The 12,142-nt window shown below is 44.2% G+C and overlaps 1 protein-coding gene across 3 annotated transcripts in view; it reads left to right on the top strand.

The window, feature by feature from the left end:
• The window catches only part of KANSL3 (KAT8 regulatory NSL complex subunit 3), a 144,471-nt gene that overhangs the window by 37,352 nt on the left and 94,977 nt on the right, over positions 1-12,142 (top strand). For all 3 annotated transcript variants that reach the window (XM_030201649.1, XM_030201648.1, XM_030201647.1), the window contains 2 exons: positions 523-594; positions 8,216-8,290. In XM_030201649.1, the coding sequence (XP_030057509.1) occupies positions 523-594; positions 8,216-8,290 (147 nt within the window). The remainder of the gene's footprint in view (positions 1-522; positions 595-8,215; positions 8,291-12,142) is intronic.

Genomic DNA, 12,142 nt, shown 5'->3' with positions numbered 1-12,142 from the left:
GCATACCCGAGTTGGAAAAGGGTTTATATGAGCTCATGGAGGAAACGTCCATAAACTTTTGTTAACCACATAGGCTTGGTAAAGTCACCACATATCTCTGGGTATGAGAATAAGGAATGGATCTACTCCTTGGGATTCTGCCAGGTAGTTGTTATCTGGATTGGCCATTGATGGAGACAGTGTGCTGGGCTTGATAGACTTAAAACCTAACCCAGTATGTCACATTTGATGTTCTTGTTTAACATATTGCATAATTTGGAAAGGAGATGATTTTTCTTGAGCATAGAAGATTGCTGGAAAGGAAGGAAGGAGAAGAAGAAAATGTTTTGTGATCTAGAAATTTTATGTTGAGAGAGGTTGCATAAATCTGGAGAGGCTGAATACCAAATTGACCCCCAGAGAAGCAAATTCTGTGTGCAGCTGAAGAGGGACATATGATGCATGCCACATGTCGGCCATTGTAGATTGAATCACCGCATACTGGTTAGTGCAATCATCATTCTCTTTTTGTTTGTTCCACAGGTCCACAGCAACTTCTCCCACAAGCCTATCATCCTGATAGGCTGGAACACTGGAGCTTTGATTGCCAGTCTTGTAAGTGTCTATGAAATGCCATTGTATTGGGGTGCTGATTGTGGCTTCTGTGGATGGTATGAGAAAATGAAGACCAACAGAAGGCCAATAAGCAGTGTGGTAGATAAGGCATGGCTGTGAGGCTTTAATAATTGTCAACTACCTCCATATCCACAAAGTCTATGTGATCTTTCACTTTGAAGGTTGCTTAAGGAAATATTATCCATTTTGTTTGGATACTTTTTTTCAAGTTAAATAATGTGCATTTCCTTTTCCTCCTGCTAGACTAGGAGCCCCCTTCCTTGCCTGCAAAGGAGATGTTCCTTTTCATCTCACCAGACCAGTCCAGAGCATGTAGGTTTATGCTCACCTACCAGCAGATGAAGCTAGAGATTGTGGAGCTACAAGCTCCGCTGTATTAGTCACTTTGCAGGCTCAGCTCCCCAGTATGCTCCAGCAGATGGTTGCAAACATTCATTGCACAGAATTCTGGGCTGGTGTGGTGCTCATGGGCCTGGCTGGCTATCCTATGGAGCGAAGTGGACAGAGAGGGTCCTGTTCCCCTTGGCAGATCCCACACCTGAAGGGATACCTTGAGGAGTTCAGATCCCTATCCCTTTTTCACAGCCCGGGTGGCCGGGGTTAATTTTGTCCCCCATCCCTTGGCTATTTGAAAAATAAAAGATACAATTGTAGGGGAGTTTTAGGGCGCTACCCTACACTGCACAGCTAAGCCCATTATAAATTGTTTGGAGGAGGAGGTCCTCAGCAGTGAGCCAGAGAGTGCTCTAGTGAGGATTCCCCAGCCCCTCTCCTGCTGCCTGAGGAGCAGCACTAAGAACTACAAGAAAAGGCAGTATCTGGAGGGTAGTTCCAGTTGGATTTTCTGCCTTCCCCCTCCCCCGGAGTAGTACTGGAGTGCGTTGCAGCACTTGTATCAGGTGAACTCCATCTGCCAGGAGTAGTAAGAGCAGGGAAAACCCCGCTGAGGTCTGATGTTGGGGAGGAGCTACTCCATTGCAGCTTGGAGAGGTCGCTTGTGGGACAGCATGGCAATGGAGGTTTGTTGAGGAGCCAGTGCGGCTTGGACTTTCAGTCTGGAGGAGGCTGAGTCACAGGAGATACACAGGTAGGTCTTGTCTATTTCCACTTTGAGATTTTTCCTGCACAAGATCAGTGTGAGAAATGATTTGAATCAAGTTTTGGCCTTGGGCCAGCATAGCGCAGGGAGTCTCGATCTGGAGCCAGATGGAGTCTCTAGCAGAGAGAGTGAAGCGCTGCTCCAATGTGGGAGCCACAATCACACAAAGCAACCTGTTCCTGTGGTTGAACTAGATAATATCACAATACTTTTAAGAGTGAAAGACTTAAAAAACTTCTATGAAAAACTTTTATCACTTCTCTCTAAAATCATTTCTTTTTTTTTTCGTTGGTTTAAAAAAAAAAAAAAACTCTTCAGTTTTTTTTTTTAAGCTGTGTTGCTAGTGCAAGAAAACATGCTCAGTTAAAATTATTGTGCATTTTAACCATGCTTTAATATTATGCATTTCTTCAGCACACTTTACTACTTCTTATAAGTACATAAATTGATGAAAACACCAAATTAAATAAACTAGGAGCAAACAAAGCACTTATGAAGAAACCCCAGTGGAGGCCACCGTTACACCCAAAACTCCTGGGATTCTCATAGGTCCACGTTTTTATAACACTTTGAGCTCCAATTCATTGTGGTTTTTTTTTCTGTAACAAGAACGGCAAATTAGCTAAAACAGCTTCTGAGGTAACATACTTCAACTAATTCAACCTCTCGGTAGCAGACTGCTTACAGCAATACTGATGGTACTCCTTTTGCAAGATGGTGCTTGCTACACAAGACACTGAAAACAGCCAATATGAACTGAAAAAGCTTTCCTGTGTTGTCACCGAAACTAATGCCCCATGGATATCAACATAACCGGGTCATTTTTAGTGCAGACCCTCACAATTGGTGTTTGGGGTGCCTAGGCCTTGACCATGATGCCTCTGATTGTTCTCTCTTTTAAAAATGAGAGAAAGGGACACACAAGGTGAGGCAGGCCCAACAGGAGAAACTTTTGTGCCCTTCAAGTATGATTCATCAATTGCATTGGACACTGGGAGTGCACCAGCATCAAGAAGATCTCTACCTGCCTCGACATCGGGCACTGGTAATAAGCCTCGGGACTGGTCTACATTGGACCTGACACTGAGGAAACCTATTGATTTGACATTGCCCTTGCCAGCACAGAGGGACAGCGATGCCATGCATGAGGTGAAGGCCAAGAAGCACCGGCGTCAGTCTTCTCGAGGCACAGTGCTGGGAGCTCCAGGGCATCAGCATCGCCAACACCCGAGAAGCGTCGGCACCGGGAGGAGCACTCCTCCTCTGTGATTGTGGTGTTGACACACAAGTCTCTTTGTGGTCCGGACCCTGCTTCCAAATTGGCACTGGCGAATTCTCAGGCTGCCTCATCCCAGCCTTTTCTGATGCCTGTCCTCGAGTGTATCTGAGCCTTGCTCCAGGAAGAGTTGGGGTGCGTCCTTGCAGTTGGGAAATGGCATGCATGTGTGGTGAAGCAACTCAAATGCTTCTTGTACTTACTAAGCTTAAAAAGCTTTTCTGCCAGGCTCCATGAGTGATGTCACCCATGCTGTGAGAACTTGTATCCTGCTCTCCGTGAAGAAAATCTGGTACAGGTAAGTAACTTAATTTTCCACTGATTTGTGCTCTTGATGCACAAAGCTTAGTACATGAGGCAAGGCCTAGGTACTTCATCTTCCTTACTGCCCTCAGTGGCACTCTTTCATTTCCTGGGGTCTTAGGTCCACCAAAAGACCACAATTAGAAGCCCATGTGGTTTGTGACTCTTGGTCTGTGACTTTGAGGTCGAGTTCTGAGCTGGAAGGCTCAGTCAGCATGGGGATACAGGAGGGGATTTGGAGAAAGGAGAGGTCCAAATAGCAGAGGGTAATGATCCCATACTGGTATGACTCTTCTGGAGGGAGCAGTTGTTTCACAATCTCACAAGCACTGGCATGTTTAGCATACTTGAGAGTCTAGTTAAGAAGAATGATGTCTCCAGTGATCCTGTCTTGGAGGGACTGTTCTCATCCACCTAGTGGTCAGAGGTATGATTTTGGTGGAATGGGAGGCACCAGAGGCTGGACTGTGAGTGGGCAAGGACCATGGAGAAACTGTACCCTCTGGCTTCAGAGGAAAAAAGAGAAATGGAAGATTCTGAATGTCAATTAAAGGACCACCATTCTCATGGAAGGGGATACTACACTTAAGGATATGCAAGATCAGAGGATTGGAGTCTTATTGAGGCAGGTGTTTGCGGTGTTAAACCTTGTCTACATTCAGCTGTCTGTAGTGGATACCTGTCCATACATTGGGTTCTGTAGCTCATAATAGAAATACTGGGTCTGACCAGTGGTCCATCTAGCCCAGTTTCCTGTTTCCAACAGTGACCAAGGCAGTTCACAAGCACCTGGCAGGAACCCATATTGTAGCAACACTCCAGCTACCAATCCCAGGGCAAGCAGTTGCTTCCCCATGTCTTTCTCAATAGCACTTTTCCTCCAGGAACCTGTCCAAACCTTTTTTAAACCCAGATATTCTAACCGCTGTTACTACATCCTCTGGCAAAAAGTTCCAGAGCTTAACTATTCTTTGAGTGAAAAAATATTTCTTCCCATTTGTTTTAAAAGTATTTTCATGTAATTTCATTGAGAGTCCCCTGGTCTTTGTACTTTTTGAAAGCGTGAAAAATCAATGCACTTTTACCCGTTCTACACCACTCATGATTTTATAGACCTCGATCATATCCCCCCTCAGTCGTCTCTCTTTTCCAAGCTGAAGAGCCCTAACCTCTTTAGCCTTTCCTCATATGGGAGGAGTTCCAGCCCATTTATCATTTTGGTTACTCTTTGAATCTTTTCTAATTTCGCTATACCTTTTTTGAGATACCACAACCAGAATTGAACGCAATATTCAAGGTGAGGTTGCACCATGGAGCAATACAAAGGCATTATAATATTCTTGGTCTTATTTTGCATCCCTTTCCTAATAATTCCTAGCATCCTTTTGCTTTTTTGGCCTCTGCCGCACACTGGGCAGAAATTTCAGTGTATTGTCTACAGTGTCACCTAGGGAGTTTCAGTGAATGTTATGATCAAATCAAAAGAGACCGCACGACTGGAGGCCAGTTTGGTGTACATATCAGAAGATTTTGTGGCTGTAGAATTGAGCTGTAGATTTGGTTTCCAGGATTCGTATGAGCAGGCTGTCCTCCTTTGGGAAGTTGCTCTTTCAGGATGACTTGGAGAAGTTGCTGAAGGACCTAGGGGAGGTTTAGCCCCTGAAGAAGGTCTAAAGGGGTGTCATGGTCTAGTCATGGCAAGGTTTCAGCTCATGAAGCTTTACTGCCAGGGTTAGAGGATGTTGTCTCATTATTCCCATGTTCCAATGCAGGGCAGTCATTTTCAGACTAATAGGAAAAGCTTATCCATGAAAAGCCCCAAGATTTCCAGGATCACAAGAGATGCCCAGTGATGGGCAGGGGGTCCCCTCTTTGGTCAACAGGATAGGGGGCCAGTTGACCAGTTGTCTCAGGGAACTGAGTCAGATTATGTCAGACCGGTAGGTTCTTGACCTCATGAGAAAGGGGAGGGGTATGCCTTGTTTCCCAGCCATGTCATAGATACTTTTATCATTTACCCTTGTCAGTCTTCAGCCAAGAGGTTGACAGTCAGGGCCATACTGATCATCTCCTGTAGTTAGGAGCACTGTTGGAAAAGGCTGATCATGGACCGGATAGCTATAAGGTGAGATGCCAAGACTCTCCATTTCTTCAGTAAGAGAGAGCGAGGTTAGCTGGGTTGGATATACTGATGCAGCAGCAGCTGTCATGTGGAGTGCTTTGTGTTTACCTTGTATGACTATAACTGGGATGGGTGGTGCACCGGATTGTGGCACAGCCAGGCCTAGTGATTCTGGTTGCTCCTGACTGGCCCAGGAAGTTGTGGTATGCAGGTTTGATCAGGCTCAAGATAGAAGGCCTGAGACTGCCTCAGGAGAGGAATCTCTCTTTTTGGATGACTCTTCTGTCTTACAGCCTGACTCTTGGGAGATATTAGTTGAGGTTTAAATACTCGGCCAAGGTAATAATGACTCCCTTGCAAGCACAGAAGAGATTCTCTAACTTATGCATGGGTTTGGAGGGTGTGTGGGGAGTGGGGTGTCTCCACAATTCAGGTTTAAGCATTCTGCATTCTCACCTTTTCTATAAGAGTTATTAAGAAAGGGCTTGGTCATGCATTCATTCAAAGTGCAGGGGGTTGCTTTGGCTTACTTTCAGGCCTTCTGTAGGGTGCTTGATTTTTCTCTGTTCTTGAAAGGAGTGAGACATCTTTAGTGTTGCACACTCTCTGCTGCTTTTGAGCCTCTTCTTTGGACAATGCTGAAGAATATTATTTTGAAGGCAGTGTTACTGGTTGTTTGGGAAAATGGTTTTCAGGAATTCAGGTGCTTTCCTACAGAAAACCTTTTCTTTGTTTTATGGAAGTGAGAGTTTTAATCCATACTGTACCATCCCTCCTTCCTAAGGTGGTTTTGTCCTTTCATGTCAATCAGTTAACCTCCCATCCTTCTGAGGAGGAAAGGTGGTGAGTACTTCCAGAATTTGCACCTCTTGGATGTGTGTAGAGTATTGGTGCACTATTTGGAGGTGATGAATAGTTTCTGAAGGTCTGACCACTTGTCTGTGCTTTGTGGGAGCCCAAAGAATGGTGAAGTGGTAGAGTCTACGATTGCTTGGCACCTTAAAGAGGCAATTTCTTCCACATATTCTTAGGGGTTGGGTGGTTCCCAGGGAGCAGAAGGCCAATTCGACCAAGACTCGTGCAACTTCTGCGTTAGACTTAGTCTTGCTCATGGAGTTTGCAGCACGGCCACTTGTTTGTTTTTGCATACTTTCACAAAGCATTACCAGTTAGACATATGAATAGGGAGAATGTTGCCTTTGAGGCAGATGTGCTTAAAGCGAGTATTACAGATTAATTTACAGTGTAAGGAGTGCTTTGTTACATTCCATACAGCTGGTCTGGTCTGATGGGGTGATGAGGAAAAATTTGGCCTTACCTGGTAATTTTCTCTCCTTGAGTCCTGCATGGTAATTGTTTACTTCTGGTTGAGCTCTTGAATGTGGCAAATGAGTCTATTGATAGCCATCGATAACCCCTTCCCCTTTGGGTCTGGAAGAGGTATTTTAGGGTTCTTCTGATAAAGAAATACTGAGGTGAAGGAGACCGCATGATGCCCTATATAAGGCAGGATCCACAAGCTTCTGTTTGACGTCTCCATCTGCTGGAAGGGGGCAAAACACATGCATCTGGACTGGTAGATCTCAATGAATGGAAAATTAGCTAGTAGAACAAAAGTTTTCCTTTTCTTACAGAATTATTAATTATAGCACTTTAAAGATTATGGGGGGGTCTTTTACTGAAGCCTAGCTCGCGTTATCTGCAGCAGGGCCCATGGGAATAAAATGGGCCCTGCTGCAGATAAGTCGAGCTAAGCTTTAGTAAAAGACCTCCTAGATTTAATAATATGTGACTTTATGCAGTTGGTAAATAGGCCCCACTGACAGTAATGTTGCATGCATTACATACATCATATTAAAGTGCTTTGGTAAATCTGACTCTAAATTTGTTAGAGATAAACTTTGACTCAGGTCATTTGATCAAAATCTGTGTCATGTCTCTTACATTGGACTTTTGGGCATTTTCTGTTTTTCTGTGTGTTTTCTTCTTGATTACATATAAGTGAAAATATATTCTTGTTTTTTTTTTTTAACATGTTTGTCTAAATATTCTGTAACACATTTTATAAATACTTGAGTACTTTTGTTTGTGATTACATATTAATGTAGCTTTGTTATGATTTAGACTATGACCACACAAAGCTTCTCAAAACAACATTTACATGTATCCAGTAATAGTAGAGGAGAGTGTTACTACACCCAGCAATGTATTCACAATTAGTGTGCAATAATGTTGGAGTGCAGTTGTTAATATATGAAGTGTGACTTTCATGGATGATATTTGTAAATGTTGTGGTGCGTTTGCTACTGCACTAGAGGTGGCATTCTTGATTGATATCAGTGGCCTACTGGAGGAGTGACCTAGTGGTTAGAGCACCGGTCTTGACATCCAGAGGTTGCTGGTTCAAATCCCACTGCTGTTTCTTGTGATCTTGGGCAAGTCACGTAACCCTCCATTGCCTCAGGTACAAACTTAGATTGTGAGCCCTCCAGGGACAGGGAAATATCCAGTGTACCTGAATGCAACTCACCTTGAGCTACTGCTGAAAAAGGTGTGAGCAAAATCCAAATAAATAAACATTGGGATGTAATTATTTTATGCTGGGTGTGAATTCCATGGATAGAATCCAGTAATATTTTTTGTTTTTAGTGTGCTCTTCAGGGTTCTGAAGTGGATGCAAATGATAGTGCATAGTAATATTGGGGTTTGATGGTGCATAGTGTGTTGTTGAGTGGGATGCATTGGGTTTTGCTTTGTGACTGCCATTATTTAAGTGAATGTATTTGTTTTTATTCCTGAGGTGTCAGTCATGGAGTATGTGACCGCTGTGGTTTGCCTTGGGTTTCCTCTGCTCACAGTGGATGGACCTAGAGGGGTAGGTACTAGTCATAAATTGGCTGTCAGATCTCCAAGTTCACAGTATGAAGAGTGCCTGAGCTAAAAGTTTATTTTTTTCACTGTAAAATGATAATGCTACTGCAGGATAAGATGATCATACCTGAATTTTACAGTTGAAACTAAAATTAATATTTCCTGAAAGAATTAAGACTGTTGTCATTAGAAAAAGCCATAGTTGCTACCCACAGTACATAACAAATGATCAATGTATTTATTTGTTACATTTGTACCCCGCGCTTTCCCACTCATGGCAGGTTTAATGCGCCTTACATAGTAGTAGGATTAGAAAGTATAGTACAGAGAGAGCAGGCTACGCTTGGCAGAGTAATGGGGATGTGTAGGTAGGTAATATTATAAGGGAGAGGGGGTGAAGGAGATAGGAGGAGGTGCTAGTTTTAGGCTAGATTAAGATAATCAGGGAATAGGGTCAGGGTAAGCATAGGGAAAATGTAGGTTTTATGTCCTGTTTTGTTTTTTTTTTTCCATAATGAGATACACATAAAGCTATCCCTTTCAATTGAGAAGAGTGGAGGTTTGTTGGAAAAACTTTGCTATTTTCTGTTGACAAGCAGGCACACAAGTAGGTGACCTCATTCAATGGCGCATAGATAGAACTGCTCTCCCATAACTCAGAACTTCAGTACTGAGTTCTGGGCATGCATGTCCCTTCCTGCATGCAGTGGTCTTCTCAGCCACTCAGTTTTGTTTTTTCTTCCCTAATGAAAAGATGTAAATTTCCTTCAATTTGAAACTTTTCCTGTATGAGAGTTCTTGACACTTTTTCCTTCTCACAGAGGAATGTTTTTGTTTTACTTGTTTTCTTAAAACAAGATGTCGCAGAGTTGGGGTTCTGACCTTGCCCAAAGTGCAGCAGAAAATCCAGATGTTTTGACACACATTCTAAGTATCTTCTCTGTCTGGTCTGGACCATGCTGAAGAAGACTGAAAATTTTGTGCTTAAATGTCTCTGAGAATGTGAATAGATTGTCTAAATCGACTCAGTGACCATTTGGAAGCTGAAAAGGGTCAGTTCTGCTCAGCAGGCTGCAACCTGTGCGTGTGTTGACAATCTTCTATAGAATAACCTTCAACTTCCCAGCTTGCTGATCTGCACATTCCTGCTACCCAAGGGGATTGTTGAATGACTATAAATAGAGGGAGGCTCCTGAACTCTTCCGTGCTTGTAGTGCTGCCAAAGCCTGAAGGGAGGGTAGCTTCTTTACCCCTTCCTTGCCCTGAGGAATGTAAGTAGATCAGCACAGTCTTGTTTCAGGCCAGGAAGCAGCACTTAACTGCACTGAGGCTGCAGCTCTGTAGGTCTTAACTTTTGTCTGCACAAAACTCCCAGATACAGCACAAGAATGTGTCAGCATTACCACTCCCACTCCTGTGCAGACGTCTGTGCAATACACTTCTCTGATACTGGTTACAGTGGCTGATGAGTCCTCAATCTCTTTTGCTACCTCTTCTGGAACAATTACAATGTTCCTGCAACGAATTGAGTGAGTTTGTAAAGGGCTACTATAAGGGCTTGTTTAACATCCTGTATCAGGAACTTTCACATGTACCTTTTCATCTGATGGAAGTTACCTTTGCACAGAGTAGAGGCTTTTTGAAGATTATGTAGTATCTTTGAAAACTAGTTCTGATTCTGAACAACAGCCAGAACATTTGCCCTCAGAACACAGCATCAAGAGCGCTGAGGTGTGCTTCATCAACTTGAGGACAACTCAATAGATTCTGTCTTCCCAGAGTACTAGAGTTATAGGAAACATTCAGGAAGTAATCACCATTTCATCTTCTCTGAAGGAATCCATGTGTCCATGATAACATTCATGCTAATATACTTCAAAAATAGGCCCATTTTTTTAGGCTTGTCTGCTACTAACTTAGTATTTTTTTCTGCTGTCCTTCCTCCCTCTCTGAAACATCATCAGCATTTGCCACCATGTTGTTTTGTTGAGCTTTCATGTAAAGCGTGCCAGATGTGTGGAAATAATAAATATCAAGAAATTCACTCTGATAAGGCTCCATTGTATATGGGCTTCTGTCACAAAATGCCTAGGCACCCGCTTGGGGCTAACCCTGCGGCTACTTAGAAGGTCTGTCCCCAACATAGCTCAGGTCTGCCTGCACCTGGGCATTTGCTGTACACTAGTACCCTCCTCCCACCGACTGGGTCCCAACTGTCTCTGGGCAAGTCACCAGCTCTCAAGTTATCCCCGGTGATTTATAGGTTACAGGGATCACACTCACAGTGGTCCCACAGTTCCTAGAAAGCACTTGCAGACCCAACACACAAACCACCAAGATTCTTAGTCCAGACAAGCAGAGGCAATAAACTAAAGAAGGATTATTGTTATAAGAAATTAGAACACTGAAATGGAAAAGGTGCAATCAGCAAAAAATAACAGGTAACTGAATATGGATCAATTATAAAACTATCTAAACATTTTATCACAACCTGGATAGTGCCTGGGAAGTACAAGAAGTATACCTGCTTACAGGGTCTCAGTAAAGAGATCTTTCTCTCTCTACTTCCAAACCGAGATGGAGGAAAACGCCAGTACATCCTGGCTGAATTTGAGCTCCTGGGCCCAGGGCCGGTCTTAGCAAGTGCGGGGCCCTGTGCAGACCAATTTGGTGGGGCCCCATCCTAGCCCCGCCCCACCTAGCCCCGCCCGCACCCTAGCTCCACCCCATTGATAAGATTATAGTACTGGAACCTGAGAGACAGGCGAAGGTAGCCATGGTGATTGTACTGCTGCTGTCCAAGGCAATCGCCCAGGGGTGCAAGGGAATAGGACAGAAACGCCAGGAAACAGTGGACATGGAGAGGAAAAGAGAGATGGGTGATACTGGACATAGAGGGATAGGGAGAGATGCTGGAGGGAGGTGAAGAGGGGAGAGTCACTGGATGTGTAGAGTAGAAGGGAGATACCTGGGGAAGCAGTGGAGAAATTAAGTGACTAACAATTGGGGAAACACTGGGGAGGCAGGATGAGTGAGAGCGGAAGGATGAATGAAGTTAGGGGAGCACTGCAGCACGGATGACTAAGGCTGTAATACAGGTTACTGGGGTGATGAGAGGCTTGGACATAAATATTGGGAAAGGATAACAGGATCTGGAGTGGGAGAGCACTAAGGGAGGAAGATAGATGGGGATGTGTGGCAGCACTAGTGAGAGAATGATTGATACTGGGAGGGTGGAGGGTGACTGAGGTGTAGTGGAGTACAGGTGAGACTTGGGGTGAACCCTGGGAAAGGATGAGGCATATGGGACCACTTAGGGGAGGATGAGTAAGGCTCAGAAGGAAGAATCAATAAAATTAAGGTGCATTGAAGAAAGGAGGTAAAAGATGATTAAAAGGATATCTATGGGTAAAGGTGGGCAGGGACTGAAAAGGGGAAGAAGGGGGACTACTGTGGCTCTGCTCACTGGAAGCTAGGGTCCCAGGCTGGCAAAACCTTTGACAAAATGGTGGACATACAGCTGAAACATTTCAAACCACCACCACAGAGACAGACAGTACTTTAATTCAAAAAGGTTCTTCCTATAGAAAAAAAAGCTATCATCATACCTGGCTTGCTGCCTGCCTTAATGGATTGGCACAACTGTTGTAGGCAGCCCTGTCTGTTGCTTTGCTCGCTTGGCTCCACCGAGTCTGCACGCGCTCTCGCTTGCACCACAGTCGGCGACGATGGCTCACCACCTCGGACCAGGCTCCAGTTTTTCCTGCTCAGTGACTCCCACCCTCACGGAAACAGGAAATACCTCATCAGAAGGCGGGACATTGAGCGGGAAGTGAAAAGCTGGAGCCTGGAGGTG

The sequence above is a fragment of the Microcaecilia unicolor genome, chromosome 4, assembly GCF_901765095.1.
Source record: "Microcaecilia unicolor chromosome 4, aMicUni1.1, whole genome shotgun sequence".
NCBI classification, from domain to species: Eukaryota; Metazoa; Chordata; class Amphibia; order Gymnophiona; family Siphonopidae; genus Microcaecilia; species Microcaecilia unicolor.
The sequence above is the reverse complement of the archived record's forward strand: the minus strand, read 5'-3'. Positions and strand labels throughout refer to the sequence as shown.